This window comes from Taudactylus pleione, unplaced genomic scaffold (genome assembly GCF_031769625.1).
Source record: "Taudactylus pleione unplaced genomic scaffold, aTauple2 ptg001531l, whole genome shotgun sequence".
Classification (NCBI taxonomy): Eukaryota; Metazoa; Chordata; class Amphibia; order Anura; family Myobatrachidae; genus Taudactylus; species Taudactylus pleione.
In genome coordinates, this window is record NW_028285928.1 from 662,460 (window position 1) to 684,247 (window position 21,788).

Consider the following 21,788-nt stretch of genomic DNA (forward strand, 5'->3'; position numbering starts at 1 on the left):
ATTTTTACTCATGTTGCTCTGGACTGAACTTAATCATTGAGCTAACTATAAATAGATTCTCTATATAGTTATATACATATTTCAATGCATATTGGTTGATGTAATTTATACATACACTGCATGTTTGTGAATAGGTTTTTTTGTACAGGATGCTTGATTACAGATTGATTAACAGAATATATTAGATTTTTTAATACAGTGCATTCGGAAAGTTTTCACAGCGCTTCACTTTTTCCACATTTTATGTTATAGCCTTATTCCAAAATGCAATAAATTCATTTTTGTCCTCAAAATTCTACACACAATACCCCATAATGAGGTATAAAAAGTTTTGAAAAGTTAATATAAAAAAAAAAAAAACAAACTAAGAAATCACATGTACATAAGTATCCAAAGACTTTGCCATGAAGCTCAAAATTGAGCTCAGGTGCATCCTGTTTCCACTGATCATCCTTGAGACGTTCCTGCAGCTTAATTTACCTGTGGTAAATTCAGCTGTTTGGACAGGATTTTGAAAGGCATACACCTGTCTATATAAGGTCCCACACTTGACAGTGCATGTCAGAGCACAAACCAAGCATGAAGTCCAAGGAATTGTCTGTAGACCTCCGAGACAGGATTGTCTCAAGGCACAAATCTGGGGAGTACAGAAAAAAAAATTAGATATGGTAAGAACTTACCCTTTGTAATCTCTATTTCTATGAAGTCCATAGGGTTCCACAGGATACCTTGAGGTATAGGTGATGACATCAGGCACCGGCATCACAGGGTTAAGTTTTCAAGCCTCCCAGGATGCACTGGTCCCCCTCCTATACCCTGCCCCCGAGCCAAGGCACATCAGTTACGCAACAAGCCCCAGGTCGGAGGAGGAGAGGAAAGAGAGAAGAAGAAAGATCTGGAATACACAAGAATCACATTCTCACTAGGAGGAGACGGAGAAACAAGTGACCAGATTAAAACCCATCTGCAGTACAGGTGCGACAGGGCGGGAGTCCTGTGGAACCCTATGGACTTCGTAGAAATAGAGAAAACAAGGGTAAGTTCTTACCATCTCATATTTTCTACATCAGGGTCCATAGGGTATCCACAGGATACCTTGGGGGATGTCCCAAAGCAGTATCCTTTAAGGGTGGGGATGCTCCTGTGCTGTAAGGAGAATCCACTGCCCAAAGGAAGCATCCTGAGAGGCGAAGGTATCAAAAGCATAATACCTTACGAAAGTATGGATAGATGACCACATGGCTGCCTTGCACAGCTGAATTGCTGAGGCGCCACGTCGAGCCGCCCACAAAGGACCCACAGACCGAGTGGAATGAGCCCTAACAGAGGATGTAACCGGAAGGCCTTCATGAATATAAGCTTCCGAAATTGCCATGCGAATCCATCCTGCCAAAGTTTGCTTAGTGGCAGGCCAACCTTTCTTACGGAAGCCATAGAGGACAAACAAGGAGTCAGACTTCCTAAAAGAATTGGTGCGGTCAACATAAATTTGTAGAGCCCGCACCACATCTAAGGTGACCTCACCAACCGATAGGTCTGGTGAATTAAAGGCTGGCACTATAATTTCCTCGTTGATGTGGAAACTAGATACCACCTTCGGGAGAAAACTAGTGCGGGTGTGAAGCACCGCCCTGTCCTTATGAAACATAAGAAAAGGAGGTCGACATGAGAGAGCCCCCAATTCTGAAACCCACCTGGCCTAAGCAATGTCCAGAAGGAATACAGTCTTAGCAGTAAGCCATTTACAATCCACTGAGCCCAGTGGTTCAAACGGCAGTCCTTGGAGAGCCCTCAGGACCACAGCTAGATCCCAAGAAGCCACTGGTGGAACAAAGGGAGGCTGAACACGAAGCACACCCTGCATAAAGGTGCAGACATCAGGAAGAGTAGCAATTCTACGCTGAAACCATACTGACAGGGCAGAAACCTGCACCTTCAGAGAAGCAAGGCGAAGACCATGATCTAATATAATCATAATATAATATCATAATATAATCTAAGATAATATGTAGGAAAGCCAACACTCTGGATATCCGGAATACCTGAGGATCATAGCATCTAGGGCGACACCACTCAAAGAAAGTATGCCATACACGATGGTAAATTCTTGCTGACGCAGGCTTCCGAGCTCTTAGCATGGTGTTAACTACAGAGCTGGAAAAACCTCTGGACCTTAAGAGGGCTGTCTCAACAGCCACGCCGTCAAAGACAGACGACTCAGGTGCGGGTAAAGACAAGGACCCTGTGACAACAGGTCCGGACGTGGAGGCAACCTCGGTGAAGCGTCTACGGAGAGAGCCCGTAGGTCCGAGAACCAGTGACGTCTGGGCCACTCCGGAGCTATCAACAGGAGTGTGCCGCCTTCTTGTTTGAATTTTCGGATTACTCGAGGAAGAAGGGAGAATGGAGGGAAGAGATACGCAAACTGGAAGGTCCACCGGATCGACAGAGCGTCTACCAAAAATGTCCCCTTGTCTCTTGTTCTTGATCCGGACACAGGCAGTTTGTTGTTGTGTCGGGAAGCCATGAGGTCTATTTCTGGAAGGCCCCACTTGTCCACCAGGAGTTGAAACACTTCCTGGTAAAGAGACCATTCTACTGGATGTACGTTCTGCCAGCTGAGAAAGTCCGCTTCCCAGTTGAGGACTCCCGGGATGAATACCGCTGAAATGGCCGGGAGATTGCCCTCCGCCCAAGTCAGGATGCGGGACACTTCCGCCAGCGCTGCCCGACTTAGGGTTCCTCCTTGGCGGTTTATGTAAGCCAACGTGGTGGCGTTGTCCGATTGGACCTGCACGGGTTTTCCTTGTAGAACCTGTCTTGCTTGCTGGAGGGCATTGATTACCGTGCGAAGTTCCAAGATGTTTATTGGAAGCACCACTTCTGCCGGGGTCCACCTGCCCTGGAACAAGTGTGGACCCGTGACTGCTCCCCAACCTCTGAGACTGGCGTCAGTCATCAAAAGGACCCAGTTCGCCACCCGAAAGGGACGTCCCCTTTTGAAGAGATCTTGTCCTCTGTCACAAAGATCCTCTGTAGTTGAGAGTCCAACTAGGCTCAGAGATGGAGAATCCTCTGCGAGGGAACCAGGGTGGATTTCTTCCAGTTTATTAACCAGCCGTGATCTTGAAATACTGAGACCGCCATTTCTAGATGAAGCTGGAGGACTTCTGGAGACCCTGCTAACAACAGAAGGTCGTCCAGATAAGGCAACAAGCGGACTCCCTGCATCCACAGGTGAGCTGCCATGACTTTGGTGAAGACACGAGGGCAGCGCCTGGAATTGAAAATGTTTGTCGAGCACCGCAAACCTGAGGAATTCCTGACGCGCTAAGACAATGGGGACATGCAGGTATGCGTCCTCGATGTCCAATGACACCATGAAATCCCCAGGCTCCATCGCTAGTATAATGGAACTGAGGGTCTCCATCCGGAACCGAGGCACCCTCAAGGACTTATTGAGGGATTTGAGGTTGAGGATTGAACTGTAAGACCCATTGGGTTTCTGCACCAAAAAGAGATTGGAATAGAAACCCATGCCCCTCTGGGAGAACGGAACAGGCACTATAACTCCAGCCTGGAGCATAGAGTGCAATGCTTTCTGTAGTTCCAGGGCTTTGTTCTGATCTGACGGAAGGCATGTGGTGAAAAATCTGCTGGGGGGCCTGCACCGGAAGGAGAGGTCATACCCCAGAGAGACCATCTGATGTACCCAAGTGTCCGTGGTAGTCAGACACCAATGCTGGACGAACCGAAGCAGGCGGCCTCCCACTCTGGGATCCCCCAAAGGGATGCCCGGGCCATCAGGTGGAAGGCTTGTCGTCCGACTTAGGTGCAGGGCGTCTAGCACTCCAAGGTTGTTTCTTTGGCTTGGTAGCCTTTTTGGGGCAGGCCTGTCTTGGAAAAGACTGTGCTTTGGACCTACCCTGGGTCCTGTAGGGCCAAAAGGACGAAGTACCTGCTCCTGATGGAACCGTAGCAGATGGTAGACACGCAGACTTGGCTGCTGCCAGCGTGGCCACTATCTTGTCTAATCAGGGCATTAAAAGGCAAGCATTCTAAGCCCTTCTTGGAATCTGCGTCCGCTTTCCAAGAGCGCAACCAAAAGGTGCGATGAGCGGCTACCGCTGCAGAGGAGATTCTGGAGGTGAGGAGACAGATATCCAAGGTAGCCTCATTAATGTAAGTGGCCGAGTCTATGAGATTGCCAACTATTTGCTCTGCAGAAGATTCAGAGTCTAGAGATGCCTCTAAACTATCAGTCCAGCGTTCCATGGCTCTGGCCCCCCAACACACAGCCATTGCCGGTCAGGCCGCCCCTCCAGCAAGGGACTAAATGGACTAAGGCATATTTCAACCTTGCGATCCGTAGCATCTTTTAAAAGGAGGACATCGGCAAATTAGCACTTCGCACTAGGCGTATCACATGAGAATCCACTTGCGGAGGAGATTCCCACTTAGAGAAACAATTATCCACAAATGGATATGCAAAAGCCAAACGTTTTTGAGCCTGGTACCGTTTACCCGGATTTTTCCATGCATCCTCTAAATGATCTACTAGCTGACCAGAAAGAGGAAAAACAGCGGCATCACCCTTAACATCCTTAAAGGAGGCGTATTTGGATTTTTGCCACGGGGGGATAGTCATCGAAAGCCGTACGGATAGCATGTATAAGGCCAGGTATATAAACTTTAGACTTGGCCTCCGACTCCTTAGTTCGGAGGGGCTCCTGGTCAGAAAGGTCAAATATCTCACAGTCATCAGATGACACATCATCCTCATCATAACGAGCAGTCTGAGACGCTAATGGTTGCTTATGCGGCCGCTATGATGACTCCCCCTGTAAAACGTCCGACTGGTGTTACACCGTAGTGGACAAGGAATTAACCCATGCAGGCTCTTGTGAGACCTGGGGGGGGGGGGGGATCGCTAGCTGGCCCACAAGGGTTGTAAGTGCCTTAACAAAACAAGCCCAGGGCAGTTCCTACACCGGCGCAGTGGCAGAAATCAGGCGCGATATTAAATAACACGCCCTACATAACGCGTCAGAGTTACCATCACCCCCCACTATTGGTACATTACATGTGGTACAATTTAGCTGGAGAGAAAAGTCACGTTTACTCTCAGACATGATGAACGGAATGTATGTGACACACCTCCCAGGCAAATACTTGTATATTGAGGCAATAAGCACCCTGTAACACCGCACCGCAAGGGCTTTAGCAGAGGAAGACAGGGATAGTAAAATGGCTGACAGTCAGAAAGTGAAAGTACAGGCAGCAGCGCTTGCAAGTAGCACATACAATGCAGAAGAAATCCCTGTACTATCAGTGCGGAGCTCAACTACACAGAGTCTGGTAGGAAACAACGCTGCATACACTTACCTTATAGCGGAGGAGAGGTATGCAGGGGGACCCGGACCGCGATGCCACAGGACTTCAGCTTCCAGCAGCGCTTGCCAAGTCCGGTTGAAGATGGCCGCTGAGGAGCAGAGAGGAGGCGGAGCGCTTACACAGATGGACCAGACCGCTGTGGAGAGGCCGTGTGCAGCTGCATGAAGAAAAACTTCAGGGGCCATAACAGCCCCCCTCTGTAACATGTGCTCAGACTCAGAGCTGGGCACCAACAAAACTGATGTGCCTTGGCTCGGGGGTGGGTTATAGGAGGGGGAGCAGTGCATCCTGGAAGGCTTGAAAACTTAACTCTGTGGTGCCCGTGCCTGACTGACATCACCTATACCCCAAGGTATCCTGTGGATACCCTATGGACCCTGATGTAGAAATATCTGCTAGTTTGAAGGTCCCAATGAGCACAATGGCCTCCATCATCCGTAACTGGAAGTTCAGAACCACCTGAACTCTTCCTAGAGTTGGCCGGCCGTCTAAACTGAGCGATCTTGGGAGAAGGGCCATAGTCAGGGAGGTGACCAAGAAACAGAAGGACACTGTCAGAGCTACAGCATTCCTCTGTGGAGAGAGGAGAACCTTCCAGAAGGACAACCATCTCTGCAGCAATTCACCAATCAGGCCTGTACGGTAGAGTGGCCAGACGGAAGCCACTCCTTAGTAAAAAGCACGTGGCAGCCTGCCTGGAGTTTGCCAAAATGCACCTGAAGGACTCTCAGACCATCAGAAACAAAATTCTCTGGTCTGATGAGACAAAGATTGAACTCTTTGGCGTCAATGCCAGGCATTATGTTTGGAGGAAACCAGGCACCGCTAATCACCAGGCCAAAACCAACCCTACAGTAAAGTGTGGTGGTGGCAGCATCATGCTGTCGGGATATTTTTCAGTGGCAGGAACTGGGAGACTAGTCATGATAGAAGGAAAGATGAATGCAGCAATGTACAGAGACATCCTGGATGAAAACCTGCTCCAGAGCACTCTTGACCTCAGACTGGGTCGACGGTTCATCTTTCAGCAGGACAACGACCCTAAGCACACAGCCAAGATATCAAAGGAGTGGCTTTAGGACAACTCTGTGAATGTCCTTGAGTGGCCCAGCCAGAGCCCAGACTGGAATCCGATTGAACATCTCTGGAGAGATCTGAAATTGGCTGTGCGCCGATGCTTCCCATCCAACCTGATGGAGCTTGAGAGGTGCTGCAAAGAGGAATGGGTGAAACTACTCAAAGATAGGCGTGCCAAGCTTGTGGCATCATATTCAAAAAGACTTGAGGCTGTAATTGCTGCCAAAGGTGCATCAACAAAGTATTGAGCAAAGGCTGTGAATACTTATGTACATGTGATTTTATTTTATTTTTTTTAATTAAATTTGCAAAAATCTCAAAAAAACTTTACACGTGGTCATTAAGGGATATTGTGTGTAGAATTTTGAGGACAAAAATTAATTTATTCCATTTTGGAATAAGGCTGTGACAAAATATGGAAAAAGTGAATCGCTGTGAATACTGTCCGGATGCACTGTAAATAAGTTTTTTTTACCCATATGTATTTGTGAATAATTATCACCACTATAGTGCTGCTTATAATCTCTGTTTTTTAATATTGGGTTGGCTACCCATTTGCAGCTGCTTTTGGTGGTGTATGGAGATACCACTACCTCCCAGCACCTAGTTTAATACGGTGTTGTTATGTTATTAAATTGCTGTGAAAAAAAAATTACACGCAATAAATGTAATATTAATTACTAGGCATCTTAACTGTTTATTGAGCAAGGCATACAAAAATGCCAATAAATTCTGAAACAGAGCCCCTGTTAAACATCACCCAGAAAGGAAGACACATGTCTTCCACATTGCATGTGCACAGTGATAGGTAGGGAGGGGAACAAACCATGCTCTGAAGACTTGGCTGTAAGTAAGTGTATATATTGTAACTGCGCTCACCTCGACCAGGCTGTTCTGCTGTTCACAGCAGTTATTCTTCAGGACTCCTCCTACACAACACCGATGCTGACCCAGGGCACAGTCAGCACAGGGCATGGAAGGGCAGCTGCTGGAGAGAGCCAGCGACGTCACGTGATTGGGAGGCGTCTCAGGCGCCAATTGGATAAAGAGACTGCCGCCTACGGTCATTGGTTGGCAGCTGGCGCACACAAAGTGCGTCCTGTAGGACCCGGCCACTTTTAAAAACTGGGGGTTTCATTCAGAGGCGGTCGGAGGACGCAAGCGGTCGCTCAGAAACTGGGCGGCCGCTTGCATCCTGACCGCCCGCCTCTGTTGCGGTCGTTAGGCTGTGGGTTAACACCCACATCTCTAACGACCGCTCCGGTGATGGTCGCGATGGTGAGAGACCATCGCGGCTTACGACGAGACCCTAGGGTAGGGTCTCCCTTGTCATAAGCCACGGAGAGCTTCTGGCTCTGTCTGAGCTGGAAGCTCTCCACTGACATCACTAGTGATGTCAGTGGGGCCTCCCCCAAACAGTAGGCGTTCCCATGGGAACGCCTCCATTTGGGCTGCCACCCCCCCGGCCCGCCTTCCAAACGGGGCGAGCTGTCAATCAACATCGACAGCTCGCCCCCTTTGGATCGAGACCCGCTACGACCGGCGCTGTCGGTCGTAGCTGGTATCACGCTTGCGCACGACGGCGCCGTCGTGCGCATGCTCTGTGGGGGGCCATCTACCCGGTACGAGCGCATCGGCGCTAACGACCGGGTCTGAATGACCCCCTGGGGGGTCTGAATGACCCCCTGTAGCGTGTAAATAATTGCTATAGCGCATATTTTGCAATCATTGATGTCTGAACGTCGTTCACAGACATATTGCATCGGCTATGCTGAACAGCCGATGCCCAATATATCTGCAGATATATTGGCACATCGTGGTGTGTCCGGACAGTCGTACTCTTGCAGCGGAGGCTGCAGTGAGGGGAGCGCGACACGCCCACCAGCCAGCAGTACCCATAGCCAGATGATGGTTGTTCAGTGTGTATGAACAACCATCATCTGCAGATCACTCGATCTGCAGATATATTTGTAATGTGTGTACTCAGTTTTAGAGAGAAGAATGAGGAAAGCGGGGGAGAGGTCAGGGAAGGAGAGGTAGATATGAGTATCATCAGCATAGAGAGGATACTGGAGGACAAAAGAGCCGATGAGCTCACCTAAAGAGGACATATAGAGGGAGAATTGGAGTGGTCCAAGAACAGTACTTTGGGGAACACCTACTGTTAGTGGAAGTGCGGGGGAAGTAGAGTCATGACAGAAGACAGAGGTAGGAAGACAGCCAGGAGAGGGCAGTTTCACTTAGACCAAAGAAGTAGAGGATTTGCAGGAGAGGGTGGTCCACAATGTCAATAGCAGCAGAGGGTAGTTTCAGTGGAGAGTATGGAAGCTAGACTAAAATGGGTCAAGCAGGAAGTAGAAGGAATGAAAGGCAGTTGTAAACAATATGCTCAAGGAGTTTGGAAGCAAAAGGGAGGAGAGAGAGATGGGTTGGTAGTTGGAAAAAGCTAGGATTAAGGGTAGGTTTTTTTATCTTTTTTTAAGAATTAGGGTAACAAGGGCATGCTTGAATGCAGAGGGTACAGTGCCTGAAGAGAGGGATAGACTGGGATGACGGGAAAGATGAAAATAGGCAGAAGGACAGAGGTAGTGGAGGAGACAGAAGGAAATGAGGGAATAGAACCAAGGGGGGAGGTGGAAGGAGGGCGAATATCGGATGAGCGCCATAACTTTGACCTTTTTCCCTTTTATCAGGAGATAGAGTTGATGAGAAGGGATAGGCTGGTAAAGGAGAGGGTAGGGTACCAAGGGTCTGGTGGGATATGATATCCTGATGTACGGAGTAAATTTTAGATGTAAAGTAGGTGGCAAAGTCAAGGGCAGAGAGTGATGAGGGGAAGCGTGGGGGGCAGAGGAGGGAGTTGAAAGTGGCGAAGAGACGCAGGGGACTTCAGGATTGAGAGGAGATGAGGTTTTTGAAATATGACTGTTTAGAGAGGGAAAGGGCAGATGAGAATAAATTTGAAATGGAGGTCTGCTTTAGAGCGCAATTTCCTTCACTGTTGCTCGGCAGTTCAAGAACATTTTTGTAGGTATCTGATGCATTTAGAATAACTGGGTTGAGGTGTGGCTATGCGAGGGTGAGTAGTGATTGCCTGAAGCAACAGATTCAAGAGCAGAAGGGAAGCATTGTATAGGGAAGCAGTTTGTTCAGGGCAGGAGAGAGAATAGGAGAAAGAAGAGAGTCGAGCAGGGAGAATAAGTAAGCCTCAATGTTACATTTCGCGATGGTAGCCTTAGGAGGCAGAGTTGGAGAAGGTGAGAAGTGGGAAAAAAAAAAAAAAAGGCAGTGAGAGAAAACCCAGTTGAGTGAGCATGGCTCAGCAACTCTGCTGAAGTGGGTTTATTGTTTCACTGATCTCACTGTAGTGGTTTCTAGAGACCTTCTCTCATTCACCCTAAAAGTTTTGCAGATTGTACAGAAATTGGAAGGCAAGTTGTCAACCTAGAGTGACCTAGTCCTGTCAGTTCCTCGCACCATAAACTTAGTAAGAATTATTTTTCTGACAGTTTATTTGTATGTGCCAGTTCATTGCCCTGTTTTGATATCTATATACATGCTTCATTGCTACCATCATTGGCTATTTAAACCACTCCAATTAAATTTTACAGGCTTCCCTTACAAATAGTGGCTCGGATTTTCACATTTTGACTTATACCTTCAAGACAGTTCCTTCTCATATGCCAACTAGAGGCTTTGCCCTCAATGGGGTAATCCTGCAACTAATACTGAAACAGCAGTCACTGACAAATGCCCATGCATTTCTGGACAATTAGTTTTTCAAGGGAAAGGCAACAGTGTTAGACCTCACTAGGTCATTGAATAGTGGTTGCTGAAATAGCGCTTATAGGCTTAATTGCCATACCTCCCACTACTTGCACACAGCCACAACGCTATAAAGTTAATAAGCTATAGTTAAACTGAGTGGTTATAGGTTCAGACAGCCTGATCCATTCTGCGGAGGAATGCAAGTTATGCCCTATTATTGTTACAATTGGGGGAGTGTGTTCTGTAAAAGTTTGGGCTGTCTGAGATCACCTCTACTTTTCGGAGATTGAAGACAACTTCTCGTTATGATAAACAGATTTACAATATTATTGGTGCATCACATTATGTAATAAAAGTGTGAGATCCGTTTAAACGGGGATTGCTTCATTTGCGTGGTGATGCTTCTAGTCAGGCAGTGGTGGTCTGGGGGCAATGTCTATATAACCAATAATCATAGGGTTACCAATAGTGTATAGGGGAAAATGCAAAAAAAGGAACTGAAGTAGTTTATGCTACTATGGCAAAAAAACTAAAAAAATCAAAACAAAAACAAACTTAAAGCATCTGAAGTTGCTTATACGAACACATACCCTAGAAGTACAAATGACTTCACGTAGATTGATATTCATCCAGTTGTCACAGCTCACCAAATGTCCGTTATATGTTTCACCATTCTTTAATTCCACCAACTATTTTAGAGAAAATAAAAATTTGGTACACTGTCATTCACAACCGATATTAAATATTAAGAAAACATTCAGTCATAGGTGTAAATTTAATAGCCTGTGAGAGCTGTTAGCAAGGATTTAAAAGTACATATACTAAAGGAATCTTATGAGGTGATCAGTAGATTTTGGCAATTTCTTCCTCTGGCATCTAATACTGCTTTGGTGCTTATTTAAGAGTCTTTATTCTACTATATATAAGGGGCTTATGATGAAAATATGTATCAAACCTCTTCTAAACTGAAATTATACTACAATAAAGATGTTTTTAATGATGTGCCGCTACGCTTCATTTTCTGTTTGGAGTGTAGCAATTTTCCAGTAATAAATTTAGCAAAAGAGGATGCTAATCAGTTGAAGGAATTTCAATTGTCCAGTCTTTAAAGGAAATCCATGCTTGAGCACAGGTGACTAAAGGCACCCATACATCAGCAATTGATTGCAGCAATTGTGCAATTTGGAATCGATTGAAAAAGGGAAAGATTTTTATACACAATTCTCTTACAATGTCTAAAGCTGGGTAAACACGTAAAGATTTTCTGTCCAACCATACAACTAGTTGATTGGTTGGAATGAAAATCTGGTAACTTATGGGAGTAACTGATGATCAGCAATTTGCTCCTAAATGCCAGAAAACTGAACAAATTGTTTTGATCAAACATTTAACAAACTTGTCGGACGACCATTTTCATCTGTTTTCTGGCATTTAGGAGCAAATTGCTGATCATCAGTTACTCCCATACGTTACCAGATTTTTCATTCCAACCAATTAACTAGTTGGATGGTTGGACAGAAAATCTTTACGTGTGTACCCAGCCTAACTTCAATTAAATTTGGTATAATATATGCTGCCATGGGTGTAAAGAAAACCCTCAAAACTTAAGCTAAGTACACTGGTTTTGAAGTTATGCCTTTAAAGCTGCAATTGCTGCAAAATTAGCTACTAACTTTTTTTTTTAAGTTGCATTTGCAGCTCACCTAATTGAGCTAGAGAAAAATCACAAAAGTATAAAAATTTTTAGTATTAATATTAACTGTCACTGTACATAATAATCTTAAACAATACCTTTTTTGAAGTATAATTTTAATTAATGAACAGGCCTAGAAAGCTTAGATAATAGGAGTTATGGTATTACATACCTTTGTTAACTCCTTTTCTTCGAGGTCCATGGGGTCCACAGCCATCACATTGGTGCCTGGATGAATCCATAAACCTCAAACAGTTGCACTAGGTCAGTGTTTGCTAACCTTGACACTCCAGCTGTTATGGAACTACATAACCCAGCATGCACTGCTACAGTTTTGCTATTAGGGCATGCTAAAACTGTGGCAGGGCATGCTGGGATATATAGTTCCACAACAGCTGGAGTGTCAAGGTTAGCCAACACTGCATTAGGTCGTCCCCCATATATCCCGCCCCTGGTCACAGGGCGTCAGTTTGTCACAAAGCCCACCAAGAGAAGGCAAAAGAAGGAAGGACATATGTTCTCTAGACATTCTCTCACAACGAGGGAAATACTTGATACAACGAAACTACCCATTAACACTAGGTGCGTTAGGGTGGGTGTCCTGTGCACCCCATGGACCTCGAAGAAAAGGAGTTAAAAAGGTATGTCATACCATAACGCCTATTTTCTTCTTCGGGGTCCACAGCCATCACATTGGGGATATACCCAAGCAGTACCCCTAAGGGAGGGAACGCTCCTGTGTCTCGGAAGAAAGGAGGATCCTGCGCCCAAAGGAGGCATCCTGAGAGGCAAAGGTGTCAAATGCATAATATTTTATAAAGGTGTGGACAGACTACCACGTGGCTGCCTTACACAATTGTTCCGCAGACACGCCCCAGCGGGCTGCCCATGAAGGACCCACAGACCGCGTTGAGTGTGCCCTGATCGAGTCTGGCACCCTACAACCCACCTGAGTACAGGCCTGTGATATGGTCATCTTGCTAAAGTCTGCTTATTGGCTGGCCATCCCCGCTTATGGCAGCCATAAAGAACAAAAAGAGAATCAGACTTCCTCAACTTGCTGGTGCACTCCACGTAAATACATAAAGCACGCTCAACATCCAGGGAAGCCTCACCTAAGGACAGCCCTGACACATGAAAAGCTGGGACCACAATTTCTTTGTTTATATGAAATCGTGATACCACCTTAGGGAGATATCCTGCTCGGGTCCGCAGCACCGCTCCATCCTGATGGAAAACTAGAAAAGGAGAGTGAACTGACAAGGCTGCCAAGTCGGACACCCTACGAGCAGAAGCAAAGGCCAGAAGAAAAATTTTTTTGCTGTTAACCATTTGAGATCTACTGACTCCAATGGCTCAAAGGGGGAAGCCTGTAAAGCTTTAAGAACTGAAGACAGGTCCCATGGTGCTACTGGAGGAACAAACGGAGGCTGCACCCTCAAAACTCCCTGAAAAAAGGTTTTTACATCAGGCAACGAAGCAACCCTACGCTGGAACCAAACTCCAAGCGCAGAAGCCTGCACTCTTAGGGAGGCCAGACGAAGACCCCACTCTAACCCTGACTGGAAAAAAGCGAGATCCTAAACACACTAGGATATTTTCTCAGTTTACACCACTGAAAAAAAAAGCACGCCAAACCCTATAGTAAACCAAGGCCGAAGAAGGCTTTCGTGCCCTCATCATGGTCTTTATTATTGGCTCTGACAACCCTTTGGCTCTTAACACGGAGGCCTCAAGAGCCACGCCGTCAAAGCTAACCGAGGGAGATCCGGATACCAGCAGGGACCCTGTAGCAGCAGATCTCGCCTGAGAGGAAGTGGCCAAGGCATGTCCACTGAGAGGTTTTGTAGATAGGTAAACCAATGGTGCCTGGGCCAAGCAGGGGCTATCAATATCACCATGGTGTCTTCTTGTTTGAGTTTTCTGACCACCCTGGAAAGAAGAGCTAGAGGCGGAAAAAGATACGCCAGCCCGAACTTCCACCTTACTGACAACGCATCCGTGAAGTCTGCCCGTGGGTCCCTGGTCCTGGACCCGTACCTGGGGATCTTGTGGTTGCGATTTGAGGCCATAATGTCTATCTCTGGAAGACCCCATCTGTCCACCAAGACCTGGAATACCTGCCGGTGGAGAGCCCACTCCCCCGCGTCTATGTCCTGCCGACTTAGAAAGCCTGCTTTCACATTTTGTACAAAAAGAAAAGCAAAAAACCCCTGGTACAAAAACTGCCGTTATCGCAGGAAGATGACGTTCTGCCCATACTAGGATTCTTGACACTTCTGCCATGGCTCCCCGACTTTGGGTGCCTCCCTGCCGATTTAGGTAAGCTACTGTGGTAACATTGTCGGACTGTACTTGCACCGGCTTGCCGTGCACAACATCCTGGGCTTGTACCAATGCCCTGAAAACTGCCCTCAGTTCCACTACATTTATTGGCAGACAACTTTCTGCCCTTGTCCATCTTCCCTGGAAGACATGCGGGTCTGACACTGCTCCCCAACCCCGAAGACTAGCATCGGTGGAGAGGAGAGTCCAATCCGATATCCAAAATGGCCGACCCTGGTTGAGGTGGTCCGTCCGTAACCACCAGGACAGGGACAACCTGACCTCTGGGGAGAGGTAGATCTTCTGAGATTTTATCGACCGATAATCCCTGTTCCAGCATGAGAGAACCCACCGTTGCAACGGCCAGGAGTGGAATTGTGCATATTGCACCATGCTGAAGGTGGATACCATTGACCCCAGCACATGCATGGCCGCATGCACTGATACTTGTCTGTTGTGTAAAAGATTGCGTATGCACCCCTGTAGGACCGCAATCTTCTCTTCCGGTAAATACAATCTCTGCTTTACAGAGTCCAGTCGTGCTCCTAAGTGCACCAACTGTTGTGCTGGTTGAAGGAAGGATTTCTTCCAGTTCACAATCCAACCGTGCCTCTGCAAACAAGAGATTGTCACCTCGAGATGCCTCATCAACTCCTGCGGAGATTGCCATAGCAGAAGGAGATCGTCTAAATAAGGCAAAACTCTGATGCCCTGGCGCCTGAGGGCTACAATTATCACCGCCATGACTTTGGTAAAAACCCGAGGGGCTGTGGACAGGCCGAACGGTAATGCCTTAAACTGAAAATGGTCCTGCCCTACTGCAAACCGCAGAAACTGTTGATGGGATACCACAATGGGCATATGTAAATAAGCGTCTTGAATATCGAGGGATACCATGAAGTCCCCTGGTTCCAAGGCTAATACTATTGACTTCATTGTCTCCATATGAAACTTGGGTACCCGTATGAACTTATTGAGGCCCCTTAAATTTAAATTGGAAAGACCCATTTGGCTTCCGAACCAGAAACAGGTTGGAATAAAACCCCTTTTGAACCTGTTCCTGTGGCCCTCGGACAATCACCCCTGTCTTCAACAGGGAGTGAACAGCTTGCTGAATAGCCAACGCTTTCACCGACCCCACAGGCTGGGGTATGGAAAAAAACCTTTGGGGCGGATTTCTCCAAAACGTTAGGGAATAACCCTGGGAAACTACTTCAAGAACCCAGGCATCTGTTGTTGTGAGACGCCAGATGTTCAGGCCACGTGTTTATCCCGCGGTTTGGAACCCGGGCGTTTGGTTTGCCAGGGCTTTTTAGGCGATGGCTTTCTACCAACACCTGCTCTACCAAAGGGCTGACCTCTGACCTTCCCCTGAGGCCAAAAGGTACGAAAGGAAGAAGACCTTTGTCTAGACCCTGATGCTGAGGGTAACCCTGCAGCCTTGGAGGCTGCCACCGAGGCTACAATTTTGTCCAATTCCGAGCCGGAAAAGGTTTCCACCTGTGAAGTGTAGAGACTCTAAGGCCCTCTTGGACCCTGAATAAGCATTCCAAACTCTTAACCATAATGCTCTACGAGCGACTACAGAGGCTGCTGAAGCTCTGGCGGACAATATTCCTGCATCTAGAGCTGCCTCTCCAAGGTAAGAAGAAGCCTCCTTCACATAGGAAACAATATCCTGCTGTTCTTCGGACAACTCAGGCAAGGATTCGGCCAAAGCCTTCATCCATTCTTCTATGGCTCTAGCCACCCAGGCTGTAGCCATTGCCGGCCGGGTAGCTGCCCCTGAGATTGAAAAAATCGTCTTAAGGCAACCCTGCAGCCTCTTATCAGTAGGATGTTTAAGGGAAAAGGCTGAAGGTACTGGTAAAGTGGAAGACTTCATTAAATGTACCACATGCGTATCCACTGATGGTGGAACCTCCCATTTAGAACACTGCTGAGAAGAAAACTGATATAAAGCCGAAATCTTTTTAGCCACATGGAACCTCTTGTTCGCAGCCTTCCAAGCTTCGCCCAAAAGTTCCGATAAATGCGTCGACCCGGGAAACTCCGCTTTGACCACCCTCTGGCGCTTAAGCACCGGAGCCTTCTTTTGTACAGGCTCTGCCTCCTCGATATTCAAAACCGCTTTGACCGCCCTAATTAAGAATGGGACATCAGCCACTGGGAAAAGATCCCCCTCTTCTGTGGAGAGAGATCCGTGAGGATACTTCATCCTCCTCAGAAGACAAATCAGAATCTGTGTCCTGATTTGCCTGTGTAGCCAAACGCCTTCTAGCTTTTTTCTGTACAGGTTTGGCTATCTGAGGCGGTTGCTGAAAAGTCAAAGATGAAGGACCCGCTTGCCCATGCGCATACATATCCATCCAAGATGGCAACATAGGAGGCATAAATACAGCTGGCTGCAATGGCTGCTGGACTCTCATCCCCGGAGGAGCTGGAACTGCCAATCTTTCGGCCACCTGGGTCATGATCTGGGAAAAAGCAGCCCAAAGGGGTTCCTGTACCTACAGCATCTGGTATTCCCAGGTGGTCTCCCATCCAAGTACTAACCAGGCCCAACACTGCATAGCTTCCCTGCTTAGACGAGATTGGGCATGTCCAGTGTGGTGTGGCTGTAGGTGAACCCGATGGCGGCAAATTTGATTGCTGTGGAGACTCTCTAAAACAACGAACACATAAGCCATTTTGCACAAAGTCCTGAGAGGACAAACCTGCCTTACAGGCTACACATGATATCAAAAGAGGGGCCTCAGCCACCTGCCTTTCAGAATCTTTTGACATATTTTAAAGTCTAAATTCTGTATATACATGTGACCCCACCCCACACACCGGTTGCAGGGAGAGAAAAAGTAATGAAATGTAAGCAATACATACAGTTTCAACAGGTCACAAACAATGCATATATACTTAGCAGAGTCTATGCAATTTGTTTAGGCTCTCATGTACTATAATTAGCAAAGCCTAGTAGCATATATGGAACTTCTGTAAAAATGATCCAAAGAAGAAGTACACAGGGAGACTGACCCAATGCTTCCTGACCAACAGCCATAGAGAGCACTGAGAGTGGTCTGTAGCTGACTCAAATAGGAAGCTGGGTGGAGCAACTCAAAAGCGGGACCTCAGGAGGGCCGTAGTTCGTGTTGGGGGAGGGGCCGCCAGGGAAGCGTGCCTCCCCTATGCTGAATGGACCACCCGGGAACTGACATGGCCGCCACCCCCCCCCCCCCCCCACGGCTGTCAGATCTCATATCCCGGTGGTCTGTGAAAGCAGACCCAGTGACTAGCTGCCCACACAGTTATCCTCTGGCCAGTCTCTAAGCCGGAGGACGAAGCGCTCATGACCGCGGCGTCGGTGGCCGCCCACGGTCCCACTTACCTGCACCCCGCCCGGTCGCGGTCCAGAGCAGAGCCCCTGCCGAAATCACTAGCCGCGACTAGCGTTGCCGCGCCGGCGGGGTTTGATGAAGCAGGGACCTGTGCGTCTGCTTGACGCGTGGTTCCTATATGGGAACACATGCCCCTGCCTTCCTGTAGACTTGAACTTCGGGACTGCCCTGCAGTCCCACTGCTAGTACGGTGCCTTCTCGCACCAAACAGTACACCGACGCCCTGTGACCAGGGGCGGGGTATATGGGGGAGGACCTAGTGCATCCTGGGAGCTGAGAGCTTGGATTAACTGTTTGGTGCCTGGATGAATCCATAAACCCCAATGTGATGGCTGTGGACCCCATGGACCCCGATGAAGAAATTCATTATTTTAACAAACAGTCCAAAGTGAGACCTCTTGTAGCAGATAATCCAATCATTATCCAAAAATAAAACTTTGGGGATTTCTGAGAATTTTTTCAAAAGTTAAAAAAGAAAAAAACTTGGGCTTTTAGCAAAAAAAAAAAAAAAAAAAAAATCTAAATTTTGAAAAGGTTTAACTTTTATTGAAACATACTGCTGTAGTGGTCCCGCTAGGCTGATTTAGTGGGGCGCCGCGCCCTGCCCTATTTCTAGGGGGCAAAAAGCACCCTGCCCTCCAGCACGGCACCCCGCTGAAACAGCTTGCAGAACACTGCGGCCCGCGGGAAGGGATAACATGCGCCCAGCATCCACTGACAGCATGTCCGTAAGTACCGGGCACGCCCCCAAGAGTGACGAAAAGGAGACGCATCTTAAAAGACAAGCCCCCTTTTATTTGGCAACGCCACCAAGAGTGAACACTATCATAAGAAAGCCCTAAAATGAGGGTCAAAATGAGACATTGCCCAACTCTCTAGCTCAATTAGGTGAGCTGCAAATGCAATTTAAAAATGTAATTTCCAAATGGCATATAACTTCAAAACAAGTGTACTTAGCCTAATATTTTGAAGTTATCTTCACACACAAGGCATCAATATTCCAAATTTCATTACAATCTTTAACTGTCAGTTTGAACCCCTGTGTTGATTTAGGTTGGGATAACCCAAGAGCACAAGTACCAAAGATTCTGTATGACCAAATTATATTTTTTCACTCCTGCCAGGCATCCCACAATTGCAGTGTCCTTTAATGATATTTAAATGTTGCCAGGCTCTTACAATAGCTTCTCCTGAATGTCGAAGGGATTCCTATAGCTTAGCAGTGTTCCAACCCCTCTCTGATTTTATATAAACACCACTAGTCTTTACCAAATGCTGCCTGGCTCAGAGCAGACAGCTTCCCCTCAACCAAAGGAGGTTGGTGAAAGAGCCAAGCATCACTTGAAGGAACTAGTGTACATTATTTCACAATTTTCAGAGGGAGCAGTAGAAATAAAATGGAGTATAGTGTTCCCACTAGGACAGGAGTTTCCAAACGCGGTCCTCAAGGCTCCACAACAGTTCAGGTTTTAGAGATATCCATGGCGGAGCACAGGTGGTTAAATCAATTTGACCGAGGTACTAAATGAAATCACCTGTGCTAAAACCTGAAGTGTTGGGGAGCCTTGAGGGCCACGTTTGGGAACCTCTGCACTAGGCTGTTTCAGCTGGGCGTCGCACCCTACTCAATTTTAATATAATAAAATGCATCCTGCACTTATGCCGCGGGCTGCAGTGTCCTGTGGGTGGGAAAAGTTGTGGTTTAGAGCTCACAGCCGGTGAATAGACGCTGTGAACAGTGCCCCCATCTCTCGGACAGCGTCCTGCCCTCAGTTCACCCAAGAGGATATTAATCTACTCTTTTACTGTGATACCAGAATAGTGAAAACAAACTGGAAGCCACAGTTTGTTTCAATTATCTATGAGTTTTAGTTAGGCCAACTGCAGATAGCAAGTACTTTGCAACAAAATAAGATGTATTTATTTTAAATAAGTTAACTTACCATGGGGTGGTTCTGGGCAGTTTTCAACAAAGATAAAGGAAGCTGCATGACAAAACAAAACAGCATTATACACCAGAATGTATGTCAGTGCAAACTTTCCATGCCCACAGAAGGTTGTACATCCAGAGAGTGAACCCAGCTCAACAAGACCTCAGAATAGTGATCCTTTGTGCACCAACTATACTAAAATGTTTCAAATGTTAAGGGGGGCAACCACTACATGATTTTAGCAGGCGATTGAACGATAACGACGTCGTTATTGTTCAATCGTTTAAAAATCGTTTATAAATCGTGCAGTGTTTTGTCGTTAACGATCAACGATGCGCGCTCCCGCTGGTCGTTTGATCGTCTCGTCAGTCGACTGAACATGCAGGTCAATTTCACTTGATCGTTTGCAAATCGTTCAGACTGAAAGATAAAACTTGAAGGGAAAAAAATCAAGGGAAAATCGTTTATCGATTGGACAGTGAGTAGATCGTCTAGTGGATGTGCCCCTTAAGAGTCCACAAAAACATTATGCACTATTTGACCCCTGCATTTGGAGAAATTGTACAAGTACACGTCTATTTTAAGGCCGCATAAGCAGCATTCATATCTCCAATACAGTAATGGCTGGTTATAGAAATAATAATATATTAATTTATCGATAATACACAGGTTCTCAAACTCGGTCCTCAGGACCCCACACAGTGCATGTTTTCCAGGTCTCCTCACAAACACAAGTGAAATAATTAGCTTCACCTGTGGATCTTTCAAAATGAGTCAATGAGTAATGAATACACCTGCTGGGTGACCTGGAAAAAGTGACCTGTGCGGGGGTCCTCTGAATTTAAGAACCACGGTTATAATATAATAGTCCTGGTCAGGTCAGCACACAACAAAATTCTCTGTAGACTTGGGTGCAGCAACTTTGTAGCACCAGCAAAGGTGACTACAGGTTGAGTCTTCCATATCAAAAATGCTTGGGACCAGGGGTATTTTGGATGACGGAATATTCAGTATTTTGGGATATTTGCATATCAATGAAATATCTTGAGAATGGGACCCCAATATACACACAGAATGGATTTGTGTGTTATATACACCTTATACACAGCCTGCAGGTAATTGTATACAATATTTTTAATAATTTGTGCCTTAGACAAAGTTTGTGTACATTGAACCATCAAAAGTTTCATTATCTCAGTCATGTTAAAATTATTCCGTATTTCAGAATATTTGGATATGGGAGACTCAACCTGTACTATCTATAATCATCAAGAAAAGCAGATAGCACTCACCAGGGCTTTTTTATGGTCCCATTTGAGGTACAAACTATCATAAGGTCTATAAAATCATACCAGCATTACCTGAATAATCTCCAGACGACACACGGCCCTAGGGTATACTACCTTCCGGTTTGCATTCCACCGTGGAACATTAAAACCATATGCGGCGCAGGAGAAATATTGAGCTTACATATTCCCCAATCAACTCATCTTAGACAAGGTTAAAAAATGTGCTTAGGGGCGCAAAAAAATGGTGGACCCATGGTCAGAATATGTTGGTCTTACTTACAGTTTGTGTTTCAAACTTGAACGCATAAACTGGAAGTGATGCAGGGTAAATGTGGAAATCACAAGTTACCCTGTCAGCAGATCACAAACAGGGTTTACACCCCATAAATCCAAAATGGATCTATACATTAAACACCTTAAGACCAAAGGCTCTCAACATCGATATAGAGCTTAATGCTTTTTTTTTTTTTTATAAATTCCTTTTTTATAAAGTCCATTTTAATCCACTTCCTTATACTTTAGTGGTTAAATCTCATTTCTTTATCATAGTTTTCAGCATTATTTCATCGGGCACGGTCTGCGCCAAAATTGCCCTCAACACGTTTTAAGTACATTCTAACGCAGAGGTGGGGAACCTTTTTCTGCTGAGGGCCATTTTGATATATATAACATTCACTGGCCTGGTGCAGGCCACACCCCCTCAGTGTGATGTCACATGGTGGTGGGGCTACAATCACCGATGATTACAGCAATGCCCGGAGCAACCAGAGGATTGTCCGGGGGAGCTGTAAGGGAATTAGTGTGGCAGTCTGAAGCGTCCTAAGGGCACTGCTGCATAGATTCTGGCTGCAGGATGCCATTCTAGGCACCCTGCTAGCCAGATGAGGCGAGTAGTAATAAGCTCAGAGGGCCAGTCTAA

The 21,788-nt window shown here is 46.5% G+C and overlaps 1 protein-coding gene and 1 pseudogene across 1 annotated transcript in view; both read right to left on the reverse strand.

Moving 5' to 3' along the window:
• LSM4 (LSM4 homolog, U6 small nuclear RNA and mRNA degradation associated) overlaps positions 1–21,788 on the reverse strand; it is a 61,434-nt gene that overhangs the window by 20,232 nt on the left and 19,414 nt on the right. The window contains exons 2-3 of the mRNA XM_088463965.1: positions 19,593–19,634; positions 10,830–10,928 (exon numbers count right to left, since the gene is read on the reverse strand). Coding sequence (XP_088320091.1) covers positions 10,830–10,928; positions 19,593–19,634 — 141 coding nt within the window. The remainder of the gene's footprint in view (positions 1–10,829; positions 10,929–19,592; positions 19,635–21,788) is intronic.
• Positions 16,765–16,883, reverse strand: LOC148442422 (5S ribosomal RNA; annotated as a pseudogene).